The sequence below is a fragment of the Fusarium coffeatum genome (genome assembly GCF_003316985.1).
Source record: "Fusarium coffeatum strain FIESC_28 chromosome Unknown BRIP53273_contig_171, whole genome shotgun sequence".
Taxonomy (NCBI): domain Eukaryota; kingdom Fungi; phylum Ascomycota; class Sordariomycetes; order Hypocreales; family Nectriaceae; genus Fusarium; species Fusarium coffeatum.
Window position 1 is genome coordinate 43,235 of NW_022157964.1, and position 19,611 is coordinate 62,845.

A 19,611-nucleotide genomic window follows, 5' to 3' on the forward strand; every position below is an offset into this window, starting at 1 on the left:
GGTGTCTTACCATTAGACTAAAATCCTCTCGTCGGTCTTACCCTCGAGTCGAGTTTTTCTCCCGGACATTGTCATTTTCTTTCTTGTAGCATCCATTGCAGAGTCTTGTTTTGGGCTTTCCATAGCAGGTGCACGTTCTGTATTGAAGACTGCGCATTACCTTGGACTATTGTCCTTGTCGCGTTTGGTGACAACCCGCGTCGTCGATTTTCCCACCCGATATTAATCCATAAAACTTGCGACGATCTATCGTGTACCACACCCACCACATCCGGAGGCCTCCATATATAAGCTCCCGAAAACCAGCATACAGCTGCTTCTTGCGATCAGAATCACAAGATGGTAGACGTTGGAGAAAGACCCACGACCACCGAGTCGCAGCGCAATCCATATGCGTCGTCTAGTCGCTGGCGACACCAGGAATCCTCTGCTTATGCTGCGCATGCCTCGCAGCTCTCTGGCCAAGGTCCGCCTCGAGATCCTCACCAAGAGACTACAGCTACGGGCGACCTTGTAGACTTCCTCAACCAGTCGCGCATCGAGCCAGAAGACGAGAACCGCGAAACTGGAAAATACAGACCCATCACTGCTGCCGCTGGCGATGCCAATGGATCCGTTGTGGGCGATAATGTAGGCCAAAGCCATGCTGGTCAAGGTCCCCAAGGAGAGAATGCCCCCGATGGAAAGACAATTGTTTGCGGTCCGCTCCTGAACTATCGCCATATGAAGGAGGGACGCTGGCACGGCAGTGTACTGGTTGTCGTCGAGGGTGGAGGCAAGATTCCTCTGCATCAGCCCTACTTGACGCTCAACCTAGCCGTTACTCTCCCAGAGGGCAACAACGTAACCAATGGAGCGCGCGAGGAGGTGCGTGTAGACGGACATTGTCTCTACTCTGACCCACGCAATACCTTCTGGGCTTTCAATATCAGTGTTCCGATCCAGGACACCGAATGTGGCTACGACTATTCTCTGCCCGAAATGCGCTTCTCCAGCGAGCACAAGCCTCGAGTAAACCGATTCTTTGTACCTGCCGCAACCGAGTCTTTTCGCATGATGTTCCACTCGTGCAACGGTTTCAGTGTAGGAACCGACGAGGAAGCTTGGAGCGGCCCGTGTCTATGGAATGATGTTACACGAAAGCATCGCGAGATTCCTTTTCATGTCATGATTGGTGGTGGCGATCAGATCTACAACGATGGAATCCGAGTCGATGGCCCTCTACGTCAATGGACTGACATCAGTAACCCCAAGAAGCGAAGACACTATCCCTTCCCCGAGACACTGCGCGCTGAATGCGATGACTACTACCTGAAGAACTATATCCGTTGGTACAACCTCGACCCCTTTGCTGGTGTCAACGGTCAAATTCCCCAGATCAACATCTGGGATGACCATGATGTAAGCTTCGAACGCGATTGCGTGAGCGACGAGAGTAGCACATTGCTGACAATCTTCAGATTATTGACGGATTTGGCTCGTATGTCGACGATTTCATGCAATGCGACGTGTTCCGCGGCATTGGCGGTACTGCTCACAAATACTACATGCTCTTCCAGCATCATTTGCCACCTCCTGCATCAACATACACTACCGGTAGGATAGCTTCATTCGCCCTTGGCATTATTATACTAATATGCGACAGACCATGCCGCTCTCGAAGCAGCCAGCCAAGGACCTGATCCTAATCAGCTCATTGATACCTACGTTGCGCCAACGATCGAGTCGCCCGAGTACATTGTCGGTGACCATCCCGGTCCATATGTCGCTGAACGTTCTTACAACATCTATACCCGTCTTGGAGCCCGTGTTGCTCTTGTCGGTATCGATGCACGTGTAGAGGTCAGTATATCGCGTTCCAACACAAACAGTAGCTAACCCGAAGCACAGCGCACACGTCATCAAGTCAATTACCCTGAGACGTACAAGAAGATCTGGGCAAGACTCCGTTCGGAGCTCGAAGCGGCAGCAGCGGCAGGACAGCCAATCAAGCACGTAATTCTGCTCCTTGGTATTCCCATTGCGTATCCGGTATGTGTCTTGATATAGAACATTCAATTACCAGCTGTCAGACTGACATGTTTTAGCGCTTAACTTGGCTGGAGAACATCTTCCGCAGTCCAGTTATGGGCCCTATCAAGATCCTCAACCGACGATTCGGACTTGGAGGAAGTTTGTTTAACCAATTTGACGGTAGTATCGATCTGTTGGACGATCTGGATGACCACTACACTGCGAGAACGCACAAGAAGGAGAGGCGTGAGCTGATGGTTGCACTTCAAAAAGTTGCTGCCGAATTCAACGCTCGCGTGACAATCCTTGGAGGCGATGTGCATCTGGCCGCGCTTGGACGTTTCTACTCCAACCCTGACCTCAAGATTCCCGTGGAGGAGGATCACCGCTACATGGTGAATGTAGTTTCTTCGGCCATTGTCAACAAGCCACCGCCGCAGGCCGTTGCAAATCTTCTCGCCAGAAGAAACAAGATCCATCACTTGAACGCCAAGACAGACGAAACTCTGCTGGATCTGTTTGACAAGGACCCTGGCAACTCCAACAAGACCGCCAACCACAACAGCTGCACAATGCCCAGCCGTAACTTTGCAACCATCACCGAGAACTCACCAAACAACCCAGGGGTTCCTAACGGCAGTGTAAATGAGAACGGAACAGAGACCTCGGATCAGACTTTTTTGGGCAACAACGGTCATAAAGTCCTTCACAAAGGAGAAGTCCAAGCCGGAACAGCACACAGAGCAGCATCGCGAGAAACCCATGGCAAGGCCAACGACGGAACACTTGATGTGTGTATCAACGTGGAGATCGACCAGCACGACAAGGAGGGTCGAACAGAGATGTACGGATTGACGGTGCCGTTACTCAACTACCGACAGAGAGATGAGCCAAACACACCCAGAACGTCAGTCACGTCAGGAAGCCAGCATTAGGAGGACTTGAAGGCTTCTGAACGGGATGAATATGATAGCCATGCCGTTGACAAACCCAATACTCGGGCCGGTGCAACCGGCTGGAAAGCAATGACGGGGTGGGTCCGACGTATGCGGGGCCGGGCCGGCGACGGCTTGCGAAGGGCGAAACGAAAAGGACGAAAGTGGCTTGACGAGAGGGATGAGAGAGAGCCTGGGCAGGGATAAAAGGTACCCAGCCAACCAGCGAGAGAGGCAGTGTTCCCATGGGGTAGTTTCTGTTTGTTTATACCCGTTGAAGGCAATTGCCTTTGGCATTGAAAGTACACGAAATAGCGGTTGGAAGATGTGAGTGGTTGGAGTCTTGACATTGCTGTCTGCCTGACTGAGTTTAGTCGGGACATGCGGCGGTTTGATGAGACAAGTATTAAAGTATTCATTGTTTATAGTCTATACCTAATCCATTCTATTCTCACATTATGATGTATCGAGATATCATGCAAAACCAAAACCAAATCATGTCTTGCATGTATTCTATCGTAGCAGATAAGGAAATTTTCTTCCCCAGGCTCGCCAAGTCAAAAGAGGTAAAGTGTTTGATGCGAGATGCTTCTGATACCGCCGCTACCTGTACCAAGACGAGATACTGTACCTAGCACATGACCGTCAAAGTACCCCACGTTCGGAAAAGCGCGGCCATATGTAGGTTTATCAGAGACCCCCAGTTAACTAAACTAGAGCTCACATCCTTGGCTTTCCTGGAGATGGAGATACATGCTGGAAATAACTGACTTTAGTTGAATACCTTGTTGAGTCATGGAAGATAGGTGAGCTGGGTATCTCTCATGTTTGGGTGAAAATTTCATATATGAGAACTCGCGGTCTACTAATCTAGTGACACCTGTTTGCGTTAGTACTTGGAAATTCTAGAATTAAAAAAAAAGGCCCTGTTTCGGTGATACAAATACGATGCCTGCGGGTGCGGCTCTTCGCGGGCAACAAAAGATAACGAGCCATGCCCCATCTGCCGAGATCGGCCCCAGCATAGAAAACGGCCATTGACCAATCAATATCGATCCCCGGGCTGACCGTAGCTGGGGGAATACAGGCGACGTCATGTGCCCATTCCCCACACAGAATCTTTTTAGGCCGTGATAAGCCGCGATCTTTAGCTCTAACTGGAGAAGAAAGATAGAGCGTCTAACAAAGCAGAGGCATTGATAGGACGAAGAGTAGCTTGTTTAGCTTAGCTCGCGTGGCGAGCGGCGGTAGTTCACTTTTTTGACGGATCGAGGAGGATTTGCTACGCGAGGTCTGGGTCTTGAGTCGTGATATTGCATCTGAATTCGGAATTTCTGTTAGTCAGTACAGTCAATACAGTACAGCAACGCAACTGGATTTCTTCTTATACCTACTTCCTTTTCCCCATCGTCTTCTTTCCCCTCCTCTTTTTTCTTTTCCTTTCTCTTCATCTTCCATCTTCGATCGTCGTCGAACCTTTGATTCTGCTTTTTGTGATACCCCTCCTCGACGACTCCTCCGATAACGAAGAACAAACACAAAACATCACATAATGTCTTCCATGATGTTCCTTAACCGGGCTGGTGCCCAGGGTCTTCGCACCGCTGCTCGAACCCAGCAGCTGCGAACTGCTGCGACTCTGGCTTCTTTCAAGACCCCCAAGGTCTTCAACGAGCCCAACCAGCACTACGCCAAGGGCAGTGAGCAGCGACAGGGTCTGACCGCCGCCATTGAGAAGCTCCAGAAGCAGCTTCCCATCGAGGTTCCCGTCGTTGTTGGCGGCAAGCAGGTAAGTTGGCTACAGACGCCCACTCAGCCACTATCATAATAACCATATCTAACACGAAATCTCGTAGATCAAGGCTTCTGCCCTCTCTAAGCAGCAGAACCCTGCCGACCATGCCACCACCGTCGCCTCTTACCACACTGCCACCACTGCCGATGTCTCGGCCGCCATTGACGCTGCTCTGGCTGCCAAGCCCGCTTGGGAGGCCCTTCCCTTCGCCGACCGAGCTGCTGTCTTCCTCAAGGCTGCTGACCTGATCTCCACCAAGTACCGCTACGACATCATGGCCGCTACCATGCTCGGCCAGGGCAAGAACGCTTGGCAAGCTGAGATCGATGCTGCCGCTGAGCTGGCTGACTTTCTCCGCTTCAACGTCCACTACGCTGAGCAGCTCTACAGCATCCAGCCTGAGCACCACTCTCCCGGTGTCTGGAACCGTCTCGAGTACCGTGCCCTTGAGGGTTTCGTCTACGCTGTCAGCCCCTTCAACTTCACTGCCATCGCCGGTAACCTGCCCGGTGCCCCTGCTCTTCTCGGTAACGTCGTTGTCTGGAAGCCCAGTGACTTCGCCATTGCCTCTAACTGGCTCGTCTACCAAATCCTGATCGAGGCTGGTCTCCCCAAGGACGTTATCCAGTTCGTCCCTGGTAACCCCGTCGACATCACCAAGGTTGTTCTCGAGCACCGGGAGTTCGCTGCCCTCCACTACACTGGCAGCACCAGCGTCTTCCGTCAGCTCTACGGCACCATCGGCCAGGGTATTGCTGAGGGCCGATACCGCGGCTACCCCCGTGTCGTTGGTGAGACTGGTGGCAAGAACTTCCACTTGATCGACCCTACTGCTGAGATTGACAACGCTGTTAAGCAGACTGTCCGTGGTGCTTTCGAGTTCCAGGGCCAGAAGTGCAGTGCCACCTCTCGCTGCTATGTCCCCAAGTCCATGTGGCCCGAGTTCAAGGAGAAGCTGATTGCTGAGGTTGAGGCCATCAAGATCGGCAACCCTACTGAGCACCATAACTTCATGGGTCCCGTCATCCACGAGGCTTCCTTCAAGAAGCTCTCTGGTGCTATCGACGAGGCCAAGAACGACAAGGACCTTGAGCTCGTTGTTGGTGGCAAGTACGACTCTTCTAAAGGTTACTATGTCCACCCTACCATCTACGCCACCACCAACCCCAACCACAAGTTCTTCTCTACCGAGTTCTTCGGTCCTATCCTCACCACCTACATTTACGATGACGCCGCCCCTAACGCCATTGCCGATGTTTGCAAGCTCATCGAGACCACCTCTGATTACGGTCTGACTGGTGCTGTCTTCGCTGCTGACCGTGAGGCTTCTCGCTTCGCTGAGGAGCACCTCCGCAACGCCGCTGGTAACTTCTACGTCAACTGCAAGAGTACTGGTGCCGTTGTCGGCCAGCAGCCCTTCGGTGGCTCTCGTGCCTCCGGTACCAACGACAAGGCTGGTAGCCAGAACCTCCTGACTCGCTTCGTCAATGTTCGCGCCATCAAGGAGGAGTTCACTCCTACCACCAAGGTCACCTACCCCAGCAACGAGGTCTAAGTGCCGAACATATACCCAAAATTTTAAGGATAGAGTGGAGTTCGGATGATATGATACGACATGAATGACCTAGGTGGAAATGCATATATACATACTCTATCAGGGCTATCGCCCACGATATAAAAGGAAAGAAAGCACACCGGACAACAGAACAGGCCGCATGTCGATCAAGTCAATTTGTTGATAAGCTGAGGAACCAGTTCAAGGATCTTGACTCACTGCCTATTTAGGTGGCCAAGCCTTGTTCGTGGGTCTGCGGCGTGTCAGGGGTAGGTTCTTGGCTAAGAGCCGCTCCAGGGTCTCTCCCCACGTTGGCTCACACAAGATGGTGATGGGTGGGATTCCTATATGTGGAATTGGGGAAAGTGGCCGAGTGTGTTGCTGTATGATAGAAAAGTCATCGACGTCTCAAAGACGCGCACGTGCTCATTTAAGTCCAAGGACGAATAACAAAGCCAATTTTTTAGTTGCAACCTTCTCCTCTCTTATTCTGGTTAATTGAATGTCGTGAAATCCCGGGTCTTATCGCTTTAGAATCGAGTCTTGAGTCTGGAAGCTCGTAGAGTTCGCATGAGACACGTGCCCTCCTGCACTGGCTGTTTATCTTTGCCTAATTGGAAACCGAGTGAAGCATGAGTCCTGGCTTCAATAGGCTTGTGGAGTTGATGTTGTGGAATGGCGGAGGTGGAGTTGAAGATTGGAGACAGATTGGAGATCTCAAAGCCCCCCCTCCCCTCCCCCAGCTCACAGACTGGCAGGCTCATGTTCTGACCCAAACATTTGTTTGAGCCCAACCCAAGACGAATGACAATTTGTCTTGCAATTGTTTGGCATCTTGAACCCCTGTAGTTCTCAACTTCAATTCCAATTGTGTCGCCGAAAATGATCGTTTTCATGTGTCAGGAACTGTGCTGACTTACCTTTAGCCTTGACTTACACCATCATGATAAGCCATCATGGTACCTTCACCTTCAAACCCGAGTCAATAGCTGCCAATGTAGCACAAGCTACCGCCCCTCGTGCCCTCCTGTACGAAATCCTAGTAACTTTCCGTCTTTCTCCATCAAGCATGGACGCCAATCTAAGCCTCGTTCTGTGTTTCTGAGACTGGACCCCTGCCCACCGAAAAGCCTACTTGGACCACGTTGGTCAATCCCCCACGCTGATTCGCTCATCACCAAATAGAGCACGCGACCATTTCCTCGATGATGCTTGGTCCATGAACTTACATCCCTTCAACCCGGTCGTTCTAGGTTCAAGTTAGACAAAGCCTGCGATGTAGTTTGCATCTCTTTGCGCTGAACCGGAGTGAACAGCGGGCTCGGTCGTGCAACTCTTGCGCTTTTGGGACTGGGGAGGCGTTGTAGCGCTGCGTGTTCGTGTCTGCATGTGTCGGCTCCGTCTCTGTATCGCTGGAGCATGCTTAGCAGTGTGTTTCCAGTAATCAATTTAATATCTTTTGCCCCATACCCGTATGCTGTCACTGAAGAGAGACTGGAACTTGCTTATCCTTTAGAATATCGCACAAACATACCCTGCTCTCCAATCACTCCATATCTCTATGCCCTACCTCTCGACAAGAGTGTTGTCGTTGTCACTCTCTCACAAGCGGCCTGAACGAACATCTTGATCCATTCTTGGCTTGGTTTCAGAGCAGCAACGGTTCCAATTGCTGTCCTGATTTGTGTTCATTGGCCCCTTGACGAAACCTCCGCCATTATTCTTCCTCAGGCTCTCATATGTTCGTCTTGGCACCAACATCACCCATCTTTTCAACTGTGTTGTAATATAGGACTCCTCCCACCATCCTCAACATGCCCCGACCAGGCCTCCCACTCACTCCTAGCTCCTCATCTGATATCCAGGGAAAGGACGGAACTCAACAACTCGCTTCTTTCCAGCTCTCTTTCGAGCTGCCGCCTCCAGCGATCCATGACGCATCTCGCACATCGCCCACGATACCATCCCAGGTTTCGCCAACAGATACAAAGTCGCGCCAAATCGGTACTACTTCACCAGGCACGACATATCCAATGCAGCCAGCCGAGGCTGTAAAGGCTCGACGTCGTTCATCGGCTGCCAGAGATGCCAAAGATAACTCATTTGCCCTGCCGCCTCCGCCAACTCGATCTCGGAAGATTATCCAGATGAAACCTCGACAGGAGGGAAGCGGTGATAGTTCCAACAAAGAAAAGGCGAAGACGACAGGTAAAAGCAACGCAGCTGCGAAAACCACAACGGCGGCGGCGAACTCAAAAGCTGCTGCAGTACCTACAGGAGAAGCGGTCACAGATGACAAGTCGAAGAAGAAGCAGCCCAGTGCCACAAGTGCAGCAGGACGGAAAATTGCAAGAAAAACTGCACACAGTCTGATCGAACGTCGGCGGCGAAGTAAAATGAACGAGGAGTTTGCTGTACTTAAGGGCATGATCCCGGCTTGTACAGGAGATATGCATAAGCTATCCATTCTTCAGGTATGTTGTCCGATATTTATGCTGAAGATGATTGCTGATCAGCTTGTATGTTTAGGCCTCGATTGAATACATCCGGTACTTGGAGGATTGCGTCTCCAAATTAAAAGCACAACAGGATGAAGACAACGGCCAGACAGAGTCCGGTCGCCAAACGCCTACGGGTCGAGAGCGGTTGCCGTCTATTCGTGAATTCCACCCAACTTTTCAAGGCGATCCAGCTGGTGATGATGATATTGAGATGGAGGATTCCGACGCCACGTCACCTGCACTGAATGCGATGCCTGATCAAAGTGCCCGCCATCCATCCGTGTCTCCCGCTCTTCCACCTCAAGACTCTCGCCATCGAGCGCAGTCTTACTCTTCAGCTTCAACAGATCATCGTCGATACAGTTATAGCGTTTCTGCCGGTACCTCGCCCGCCTTTGGCCCGCAGATATATGGAGCACCACATTATGCTCGGAGCGATGCCTCAGCGCCAGGGTCGGCCTTGACAAGTCCAGCACTTAATCCCCAAAGCGAGTTGGATCAAGAGGCCATGGCGGCACTCCTGATGTTGAACAACGATCGCCGGGACTCTAAAGGCCGTGGGTTATCGGTGCGTGACCTCCTCAGCACATGAGCCTCATCAAGAAAGACGTTGAACGGTTAAAATCGACACTGTCATTGGCTTCAAGGGAAGCATAGTTCGCCCGGTACTTGTACTGGTCCGAGAGAAGAGAATTTAACGGCCAAGGTATGTGAATGGTGGGTTTACTTTTGGACATTGGTGTTGGGAAAGGGAAACGTTAAAAAAATGGATGGGTACTTCGCATTAATTTAATGGAAAGAGGGTGGGGTTCTTGGTTGATGTCGTTCCTTCTACTTTATCACGACTGGCGCTTGTTCTTGGATAATGCACCTCTGAGATGCAAAAGTCTTTCCTTCTTACAAGTATTTACTAGAGGCGAGCTTAAATAAACAAGACACAACACAATACTTAGTACAGAAACTACACTGCCGTCTCTATTGTGAAATTGTGAAGTGAAGGTAAAGATCGGGTATCTTGATAGACTGACCGGGACAAATACCGACGTGAGTAACGAGTCCTCAAGTCACAAAGAGATAGTTATGACTAATATCAACCATTAAATTAGTTCTATAAGCTGTTATTGCTCTGGTGGTGGTACAAGTATAATGGCTACTAAAGCTTGAGCCTCTGGCTGTTAGCCATATCGTCTCGAGCGTCCTTGACGAGGAAACTGTTTATCGTTAGCAATGCAGTGAAAGAGTCGAGCCATGCGGCCACTTACTTGTACCACAAGACTGTTGGTCCGATAGTCATAAAATGCCAAAGACTGTGAGCATCGACACACCCCAGCCAAGGTGGGAAGTCAAAAAGCTCCATGCTCATGGCAAAGATGACCCAAGCAACCACAAAACCAGGCCAAACTGCCCACATGCGTCTTGATTCTCTATATCTCTTGAAACTGAACCATGTCCAGAGAGCATTTTGTACAATACCTGCCGCCACATTCGCAGCCATGTTGTAGGTATAGTCCCAACGAACGAACTTCAAGAACGAGATATGGCCAAGAAACATGGAGGCACAAAGGAGTGACCAGACTCGGAGTGCGGTACGCCTTCGAGGTGTACGCTTATCAAGCCTGAAAACCCTCACTACTGTATAGTATAGGCCATACAGGACACTGGCGCCAGCAGCAAAGTAGTCGAGCTCCTCGGTGACGCGGAAGTCGCGGGTATGGAAGATAGAGCTGAATGTCCAAGAAGCAATGCCAACATATGCCAGCCAATCGTAGAATACCCGCATAGAGTATGAAGTTGGTATCCTGGCTTGGACCTTCTTCAAGCCATCCCAGTGCGCCCAGAGATTGCCCAGCGAAAAGAGGACACTAAAGGGTTCCTGCATGCCGAGAAATCGGTAGAAAGGCCACTTCCCGTAGAATTGTTCGACCGAGAGACCGGCGGCCATCCGTTGACCCGTCACTATATGCTGGCAGGCATAGTCGCATTCGCTGGCGCAATTCCATAATAGGAGACGATGTAGAACAGCTGTTGACAGGAAGACACATTAGCTAATATGCTGCAATGGTGGAATCGAGGACACGTACGGATCGGAGTGTGCGGTTTATCTGAAGCGCAGTTTTCGGCATTGCAGACCTATCATGCTGTTAGTCGCTGGTCGCTTTGCGCTGTGGCTACCTAAGGTATCCTTACCTTGAGACAGTCCTTGAATTCTGGCAACCTGTCGCCTTTTGAAGCACTAACTGTAACTGCAAAAGCAAGAACGAGGACGGTCAAGGATATAATCCACGCCCATGGCCGCCCCCTTTGAGTTGTCATTGCGAGCGCATCGACGTATTTACGGCGAGGGGAAAGAAGTAGGAACAATTAAATGTAAATCTGCATGAGAGAGGGGGAAGAGACTCTCTATGTACGGTACCTAAATAAGGTACCTTGCTCCAGTTGACGATGTGGCTCACTGGCAAGAACCCGGACGTAACGTTGGCGTTTCAGAACCTTGATTGGCTGTTAACCTGCAGTTAGCTTTTTGTGGGGAAGAGCATCATTGTTTGCTGTCTGGGGATCCATTACCAGCCTGCCGACAGCCTCTGGAGTATCCGTAGAAGCCGGAGAGTCGCATTGTATATAAAGGTGCTTATACAGAGAGATATACTCTACAATCCTCTCAGGAGAATTGGATGTCATTCCATTTAGTTGAGGACGATACGAGTTAGCCGTTGAGGACGTTGTACCGAGTACAGATAGTTTATATGGGATTGACATTCGAGGTCCGACTAAGACTGGGGTCTGTATATTGTTGGACAGCAATGATGTTCGACTTGATCGTGAACCATGCTGTTCTCTCAAAGGTGGTGAAAATAAAACAATCTCAAATTCTTCATTTTCCCCTCGATTATCTTACAGTTAAACTGGATGTATTACGTGCATATGCAGACTGAAGCATGAATTAAATTCAGGTGGCTAGGTTATGGAGCCGCCAGTTGTCCTGCATAGTAACCGAAAAAACCGTCCTCAACTTCAACCCAACTGCCTAACGCTACAAGACTTAAGACGACATCTTCTATTTGATCGACGATATGACAAGCTAGCGGTAACCAACTACATGATATTTGTTTGTCCAGCAAGGTATAATGCATGAGATTGCAACCCTATACTCGGCCGCTAAGATTAAGGCGGATGTCGTTGCTAGGCAACCGGCAACTCAGTGATTGGACCATATTTTCTCGTGGGACAACACGCCTCGCTTCTCATATCTCTCTTCCCTGCCCCAGACGCGATAGTCTCAAGTTTTGGAAACTTGTCTTGCAAGTCGAGCAATGGCAATAATAATCGAATTGTAGCAAATATCAACTCTTCGCCAAACCGAACCTTCACCAATCCTTTACCATTTCGATTTATTACACGCCACGGACGCGCTCTACAGTACCTCTGCAAAACATCATTAATATGGCGACTGCCTCGCCCACGCCTATAGGCAATGGCCTTATACGAAGAACATCGCAAAGGCAAGCCCTTCGAAGGTTGCCTTCCCGCTCAACTGTGAATCACAATGAGAGCTCCTACGCTCCTACGAGTCAACCGCTTCCCAATGGCTATCACCCAAAACCACAACAATTCCACGATGATAGCTCCGAGGACGAGATCCCGGTACCTATGAAGCTCAGTGCTCTCACCAAGGCGCTTCTCAATGATGGTGCTCCCGCATCCACCGAGCGTCCTGTTTCACCTCCCCGAACGCGACGACGCACGAGCGCTCTGAACGCGTCGACTTCTTCCACCAGTGAGACCCGCCGACATCGAAGATCCGGAAGCGTACAACCACACGATAGGTCTTCAAGACCAACCAGCCCGGCACAAGTACAAAGTCGAGAGATCAGCCCAGTCAGAAAACGAGTTGTCAGATTGAGCAACACTCCTCAAAGTCTTAACCAGATGAAGCCTACTAAGCGACGCTCAACTTCTTTATCTCGCTCAACTCGACAATCTCGTCCCCTTAGCCGTCCTGAGAGCCGCGATATGTCTTCAGATGAACGCTACGATTCTAAACAGGATTCGAAGGATTCCAAGCAAGATTCTCAATTGGACGTGAATACCCCAGCGCAGGGTGGACGCGTTGTGCGAATTAACGCTGGTTCTCCCAGCAACAGGAGTCGCCTTGGCTCCACTGGCCCTTCTTCAGGGAGATCTATGGATCGATCTTTGGTGGACAGATCTGTAATCGAGGACAACGACCAACCCGAGGAGCCTGCCACAGTCGCAAGGAATCCTCCCCCCTTCCACCATGGCAGTGTTTCGAGATATCCTTCAACGACTACACGGACAAGGCCCGAAGATAACGCTAATCTGCAAAGCTCAATGCGTGTCAAGCGCGTCAGCAAAGTTGCGGGTAGCTTTTTGAGTGGCCCAGCTCGAAGGGGTCGCCGAAGACAGAGTGAAGAAGAAGGCGAAGCAAACGCAGATGGAGATATGATCTTGTCCAGCCAAGAAGCTGAGAGCCAACCCGCCGACGACCACCATGCTGCATCATATTATGGAGACAGTATCCGTGACTTTAACTCGGGAAGCCCTGTTAGTGGACAAGCCGCTGCCAGAGCAATTCACCGTCGCAATGCTTCCAACATAGACCTAAGACTTGGTGCCGCAAGGCAATCTTCTAGGGAGACATCCCCACGAGAATCCACACCAGAGGTGCAAGTTTCTCAACCAAAACCTGAGCCTGAACAAGAGGAGGAGATTCATTACAAGCTTCCAGCCCATCGACCAGAGCTGCCCTCGGGCCGTGATCAAGAAAATGATGTCCAGGCGAGCCTCAAGAGAACGAAACCTTCTATGGATGCTATTTTGGACAAGATGCCGAAACGACCAATGAGCGCCGATCCAGCTCCTGTGAGAGCCGTCTCTCCCGATAGGAAACCGCTTGCTTCAATGGCACGAAATACCCCTTTACGACAAGCTCCCCCACCACCTCCCAAGATGTCTGTCCTTGAGGCTGCCACCGCCACTGCTGGTGCCGCTACAACCACACAAGCAAAGCAGCGTAGAAACATTCTGCGAGTGAACGGTGTTGCTTATACCCGTCTTGATTGTCTTGGCCGAGGTGGTAGTGGAAAGGTGTATCGAGTTGCTGCTGAAAACGGCAAGATGTTCGCTCTCAAGCGTGTTTCCCTAGAAAACGCGGACGACTCAACTATCAAGGGTTATCTCGGCGAGATTGACCTTCTGAAGAAATTGGGTGAAGTGGAGAGAGTTATCAAGTTGTTTGATTGTGAGATGAACACTGAGAAGCAGGTTCTTACTTTGGTATGTTCAAACTAAGCATTCTTGTGAATTGATTACTGACTTTTGAACAGCTTATGGAGATTGGAGAGCTGGATTTCAACACCTTCTTGAGGAAGCGATACAACCCCGAGGCAGCGAAGTTTGATCCAGTTTTTGTGCGATTCTATTGGAAGGAGATGCTTGAGTGTTTGCAAGCTGTCCATCAGTGCGATATTGTCCACTCCGATCTCAAGCCGGCCAACTTCGTTCTTGTCAAGGGTCAACTCAAGCTCATCGATTTCGGCATTGCCAATGCTATTCAAACGGATGAAACTGTCAACGTTCATCGTGAGACTCAAGTAGGAACACCCAACTACATGTCTCCTGAATCTCTAATGGACTCCAACAATCCCCGAGGTGGCCGAGTCGCTGGCCGACCCAAGTTGATGAAGCTGGGTAAGCCCAGTGATATCTGGTCTCTCGGCTGCATCCTGTACCAGATGGTCTACGGCCTACCGCCGTTTGGTCACATCGCCAATCAGATGTCAAGGTGCCAGGCCATTATCAACTGGGATCATGAGATTGAGTTTCCCTCGCGCGGCATGGGAGGCATGTCTGTTCCTCCTTCGCTTATCCGCACTATGAGACGTTGCCTCAACCGCGACCATCACATGCGCCCAACTTGCGAGGAGCTACTGCACGAGTCCGATCCCTTCCTTTATCCCGCTGAGCTTACCGACAAGGCTCTTCCCATCGATGAGGAGCTGCTTGGTAGAATCATTCAAAGTGTGGTGACGAGATGCCGTGAGCGTATGCCCACGGAGGCCGAGAGTTTGAGCGTCTGGCCACAGGCTTATTGGGCCAGTGTTAAGAAAGCCATGGCCGGCAGGATGTGAAAGGAGAAATATGCGTAATGTTCGAGTTGCCGAGGCGCAATTGCTTCTGGATGAATGAGTTTTATGATCAATTTGAACGGACTAGAAGAAAGCATTTTATAGCTGGGTGTTGAGGAGTATTATTCTTGTCTTTCGCTGCACAGCTAAATACCTACTTTTTTATTTCAGGCATAGGAGGTTTTTATTCATTGGTAATACGGAAAGGCTTACAATAGTCAATGGCGTTTATGGCTCGAACCGCGAATGAGCAGGTTCCTGAATAAAACATTTTTCAGCGTCTTCAAACTTGGAACATTTAAATGGTCTTTGCAAAATTTGCTGTATTATTGTACAGCCAGCTTTGAGCTGGTAATGGTACATCGTTTCATGGCGTTTCCTGTTTTATACGTATACACCAACGTCCTCCATATGAAACTTTCATTCCTCATTCTCATCTTCATTCGATATCCTCTCCGTTGTTGATGTTCAGCTCCGAAATCCTTAGAATTGTGTATCGGTGCTTGCTCTTGGCTTGTCTCTTTCTTCGCTGCCTTCTCTTCTTCTTGATCTTGATACGTAGAGGTTCAGATTCTGTTCCGATAACAGTGGCCCTGCACTCAAACACTCGCTCATCGATGTGGGGAGCGCCCTTCATGGTGTAATCTCTGCTACCGAGAACACTGGCACGGTTGAGTCGTAGCACATCGCCGGGCTGAACGCCAGGCATACGGAAAGGCAGGCGGACCTGATCGCCCTCTCGGACCAGGTAAGGGAATCCGTGGACATGGACGGTGATATAATGATCCGGTTGAGCGGCCAGAAATGGTAGAAGGGTCTTGACGGAGTCGTCCATGGCCTTTGGAGGCGGAGTAGGATGGCTGACTTTGAAAGCCAGAGGTCGAGGCTCATTTGCTGTAGGGTTGGTGGCATTCTTTGGGTGACGCTCAGGGAACGATTGTTCGATGATGGGCGCCGTGGTGTTGAATGCCCGGGTTCGAATCGGCAGTAGAGATGAGGGGGCCGAGAGTCGAGCGCTGGGAGCTCGAAGCTCCAGCATGGAGCGGAAAAATGTCCTGCTCATTTTGGACCGCAGTGCCTTTCGAAATTTGGCACTATCGCTGGTCAATTGGACGGGGAATTGAGCTGTCGGCCTCGAAATCGTTGGATTGTATCTCAAAAAAGTTCAAGGTGCCCGTTCATGGGTCGACCCGGAAAAGCGTAACACCGAGCGCCGGCCACTCTAGCTTTGATACCAGCCGCCTCCGATAAACCGCCACTTTTTTTTTATCGCTGGGGAAATTTCAGCATCACTCCAACCAGATATAATCAAGTCCCTGCCTGGGCGATACCAACAACATGGTATGTATTAAAGCCTGCACAATGTTGGAATTGATCGCTGACTCCCCAAAAGCCTCAGAACGAGTATATGGAAAGATGGCGCAAGCTGCACGGTCGTCGTCTTGATCATGAGGAACGAGTTCGCAAGCGTACCGCCCGTGAGGGTCACAAGGCCTCGCAGGATGCTCAGAACCTGCGTGGTCTCCGGGCTAAGCTTTACCAGCAGAAGCGACACAAGGAGAAGATTCAGATGAAGAAGCAGATCAAGGCTCACGAGGAGCGCAACGTCAAGACCGCCGACGAGAAGGAGCCTACGACACCCATGCCCTCTTACCTTTTGGACCGTACCAACCCTTCGACTGCCAAGGCTCTCAGCAGCGCTATCAAGAACAAGCGAGCCGAAAAGGCTGCCAAGTTTGCCGTGCCCCTGCCCAAGGTCCGAGGTATCAGCGAAGAGGAGATGTTCAAGGTTGTCAAGACCGGAAAGAAGATCCAGAAGAAGGCCTGGAAGCGCATGGTCACCAAGCCTACCTTTGTCGGACCCGACTTCACTCGACGCAACCCCAAGCACGAGCGCTTCATCCGACCCATGGGTCTCCGTTACAAGAAGGCCAACGTCACACATCCCGAGCTTGGCGTTACCGTTCAGCTGCCTATCATCAGCGTCAAGAAGAACCCCCAGAACCCTCTTTACACTCAGCTGGGTGTTTTGACCAAGGGTACCGTTATCGAGGTCAACGTCAGCGAACTTGGTCTTGTCACTGCTGGTGGAAAGGTTGTCTGGGGTCGTTACGCTCAGGTCACCAACAACCCGGAGAACGAGGGCTGCATCAACAGTGTCCTTCTGGTATAATATGCTCAACAGCGTCCGCGAATAATGTTGAGGGGGTTCGTTTGATGAAGTTCGAATGCATGTATTGGCGCCAGGGCGTTTTTGGTTACCGCACGAAAAAGAAAACAGGCCGTGATGGTAGATGGTTGGTAAACGGGTTGATTGTCGACTGAAGATTCCCAGTTGTGATGAAGAAGACTCACTCGAGTTATAGGCCACGCTCTGCTGTTAGCAGAACTTGACATATGGCCATAGATAGACAAATAAAAGATCTAGAGGGTGCTTTGAGTGGCATTGACCATTGGTTGTGCTACAAATGCTCACCTGATTCAATTTGCATCATATTATATTCTATTAGCGACCTGAATCGTAGAAGCGACGTTTTCATATATACTCTGATAGTTGTCTCTTAAGATCTGCAGGTGGCTAAGCACTTGCCCAAGGGTTATTGTTTCCTTCCCTTTATATCACCAAGTAGCATAAGAATGGTGACACAGAGTGAAGATATCTACTCTCATCCTATGAATAAACCTTCCTTGACAAGTTACTTTGACTCTAACTCCTGATCTTCGGAAATTTTCTGTTATCTGATGCGACAGAGTCTTGTACAGTACCTAGTTTTCTAGACTAACCCAAAAAGGAGCTGGTGCTGAAAACAGGGTCCTTCGCCGCCTCTTCTAAAATTCGGGCGGTGACGCCGATAAATTATTTTCTGCCCGAGCTAGCAAAATCGCATCCGTCTGTGGTTCCCCATCTCGCCCGCCGAAACTGTATACTCCGTTTTGCGACTCGTTCTTTTTTTCTTCTCTAGTTTTCTTCCTCCCTCAACCTTCATATCATTCCAACAACCATTTCTCTCTTTCATTATAAACTCTTCAGAAATCCTCAATAATCCTTCAAGATGAGCGGAGACAAGATGGACGTCGAGATTGCGGAACAGAAGATGAACTCCATGGAGCACAGTGAGCAGCACTACTTCAAGAGGTGAGCTTGGAAAACCTAATCTCAGATATAAGAGAAAATGTTTGTATACTAACCGCGCTTTGCGATACAGTTACGATCACCATGGTACGAACAGACAACGTCCTTTTTTATTTTGAAGCTATACAATTATGTCCAAGAATACCTTGCTAACAGAATATTTGTTGCTCTGCAATAGGTATCCACGAGGAGATGTTGGTATGAGCTCCCCTTCCCTTGGGCTGCTTCACAGAGCTTCCGCTGACCAGGTTGTTTTCTCTACTACAGAAAGATGAGGTCCGAACACGATCGTACATGAACGCCATTATGCAAAATAAGCACATTTTTAAGGACAAGGTCGTTCTCGATGTTGGCTGCGGTACCGCCATTCTTTCCATGTACGTGTGCAGCAAGACCCTGCAAAAACTGCCCCTCGATGTGCCCCGCGTTTGCAAAACCACGACTCTGTCGCAACACGCGCCATTCAACACATAAAAGCAAATGCATCCGATGGAACTCGAATTAACATGATTTTACAGGTTCGCCGCCAAGGCTGGCGCCAAGCATGTTATTGGTGTCGATATGTCTACCATCATCTTCAAGGCCCGTGAGATCGTCAAGCTCAACGGCCTTTCAGACAAGATCACCCTTCTCCAGGGCAAGATGGAGGAGGTCGAGCTTCCCTTCCCCAAGGTTGACATCATCATCTCCGAATGGATGGGCTACTTCCTTCTCTACGAGTCCATGCTTGACACCGTTCTCTACGCTCGTGATACCTACCTTAACAAGGATGGTTTGATCTTCCCTGACAAGGCCACCATCTTCTTCGCTGGTATTGAGGATGGCGACTACAAGGAGGACAAGATTGAGTGTGAGTAGTCTTGTTGGAACTGAATTGACTCTGAAACAAATTGCTAATGCTTTTATAGTCTGGAACGACGTCTACGGTTTCGACTACACCCCTCTCAAGGCTACTGCCCTTTCTGAGCCCCTCGTCGACACCGTTGAGGTCAAGGCTGCTGTCACCGACCCCGCTTCTGTCCTTACTCTCGACCTTTACACCTGCACCGTCGCCGACCTGGCTTTCCAAGTGCCCTTCAAGCTTACCGCCAAGCGTGACGACTTCATCCACGCCCTTGTGTCGTGGTTCGATATCGACTTCACCGCCTGCCACAAGCCTATTCGCTTCTCGACCGGTCCCCACACCAAGTACACCCACTGGAAGCAGACCGTTTTCTACTTTGAAGACGTCCTCACCGTCCAGGAGGGCGAGGAGATCACACTTAACCTTGATGTCCGACCCAACGACAAGAACAGACGTGACCTTGACATCAAGATTGCTTACGAGCTCGACACCAAGGACGCTAACCGCGGTTCCAAGGGTGCTCTCGAGTACCGCATGTGCTAAGCGGCTTTTTTGCTAAGCTCATGCTAATTTGCTTGTTGTAATGACGACACGAAAAATCAAAATTGAGGATATAGAATGACTCGAGTCAGGAGGGATTAGATACTCTTGCACTTGAGGAATGTGTTCCAGGCGGACGGCGTCTTCTT

The 19,611-nt window shown here is 50.2% G+C and overlaps 8 protein-coding genes across 8 annotated transcripts; 6 read left to right on the forward strand and 2 right to left on the reverse strand.

Annotated features, from left to right (window-relative positions):
- Positions 1 to 339: 339 nt before the first annotated feature.
- On the forward strand, positions 340 to 2,948 carry FIESC28_07603 (uncharacterized protein; the record flags this gene model as incomplete). Its single annotated transcript, XM_031161743.1, has 5 exons — positions 340 to 1,401; positions 1,461 to 1,596; positions 1,646 to 1,842; positions 1,891 to 2,031; positions 2,088 to 2,948. 5 exons carry the CDS (start codon positions 340 to 342, stop codon positions 2,946 to 2,948), a joined length of 2,397 nt encoding a protein of 798 aa, XP_031014165.1.
- Positions 2,949 to 4,500: 1,552 nt separating this feature from the next.
- FIESC28_07604 (uncharacterized protein) lies at positions 4,501 to 6,298 on the forward strand (the record flags this gene model as incomplete). Its single annotated transcript, XM_031161744.1, has 2 exons — positions 4,501 to 4,737; positions 4,805 to 6,298. The coding sequence occupies 2 exons, from the start codon at positions 4,501 to 4,503 to the stop codon at positions 6,296 to 6,298; spliced, it is 1,731 nt and encodes a 576-aa protein (XP_031014166.1).
- Positions 6,299 to 8,112: 1,814 nt separating this feature from the next.
- On the forward strand, positions 8,113 to 9,391 carry FIESC28_07605 (uncharacterized protein; the record flags this gene model as incomplete). The annotated part of the gene is made up of 2 exons (XM_031161745.1): positions 8,113 to 8,772; positions 8,828 to 9,391. 2 exons carry the CDS (start codon positions 8,113 to 8,115, stop codon positions 9,389 to 9,391), a joined length of 1,224 nt encoding a protein of 407 aa, XP_031014167.1.
- A 561-nt stretch (positions 9,392 to 9,952) lies between these two features.
- FIESC28_07606 (uncharacterized protein) lies at positions 9,953 to 11,112 on the reverse strand (the record flags this gene model as incomplete). Its single annotated transcript, XM_031161746.1, has 4 exons — positions 9,953 to 10,010; positions 10,062 to 10,821; positions 10,881 to 10,929; positions 10,987 to 11,112. 4 exons carry the CDS (start codon positions 11,110 to 11,112, stop codon positions 9,953 to 9,955), a joined length of 993 nt encoding a protein of 330 aa, XP_031014168.1.
- A 1,128-nt stretch (positions 11,113 to 12,240) lies between these two features.
- Positions 12,241 to 14,948, forward strand: FIESC28_07607 (uncharacterized protein; the record flags this gene model as incomplete). Its single annotated transcript, XM_031161747.1, has 2 exons — positions 12,241 to 14,094; positions 14,145 to 14,948. 2 exons carry the CDS (start codon positions 12,241 to 12,243, stop codon positions 14,946 to 14,948), a joined length of 2,658 nt encoding a protein of 885 aa, XP_031014169.1.
- A 436-nt stretch (positions 14,949 to 15,384) lies between these two features.
- Positions 15,385 to 16,008, reverse strand: FIESC28_07608 (uncharacterized protein; the record flags this gene model as incomplete). Its single annotated transcript, XM_031161748.1, has 1 exon — positions 15,385 to 16,008. The coding sequence occupies one exon, from the start codon at positions 16,006 to 16,008 to the stop codon at positions 15,385 to 15,387; it is 624 nt and encodes a 207-aa protein (XP_031014170.1).
- Positions 16,009 to 16,283: 275 nt separating this feature from the next.
- On the forward strand, positions 16,284 to 17,118 carry FIESC28_07609 (uncharacterized protein; the record flags this gene model as incomplete). The annotated part of the gene is made up of 2 exons (XM_031161749.1): positions 16,284 to 16,286; positions 16,339 to 17,118. The coding sequence occupies 2 exons, from the start codon at positions 16,284 to 16,286 to the stop codon at positions 17,116 to 17,118; spliced, it is 783 nt and encodes a 260-aa protein (XP_031014171.1).
- Positions 17,119 to 17,998: 880 nt separating this feature from the next.
- On the forward strand, positions 17,999 to 19,465 carry FIESC28_07610 (uncharacterized protein; the record flags this gene model as incomplete). The annotated part of the gene is made up of 6 exons (XM_031161750.1): positions 17,999 to 18,081; positions 18,152 to 18,165; positions 18,257 to 18,276; positions 18,346 to 18,455; positions 18,597 to 18,928; positions 18,987 to 19,465. 6 exons carry the CDS (start codon positions 17,999 to 18,001, stop codon positions 19,463 to 19,465), a joined length of 1,038 nt encoding a protein of 345 aa, XP_031014172.1.
- Between the last annotated feature and the right edge of the window lie 146 nt (positions 19,466 to 19,611).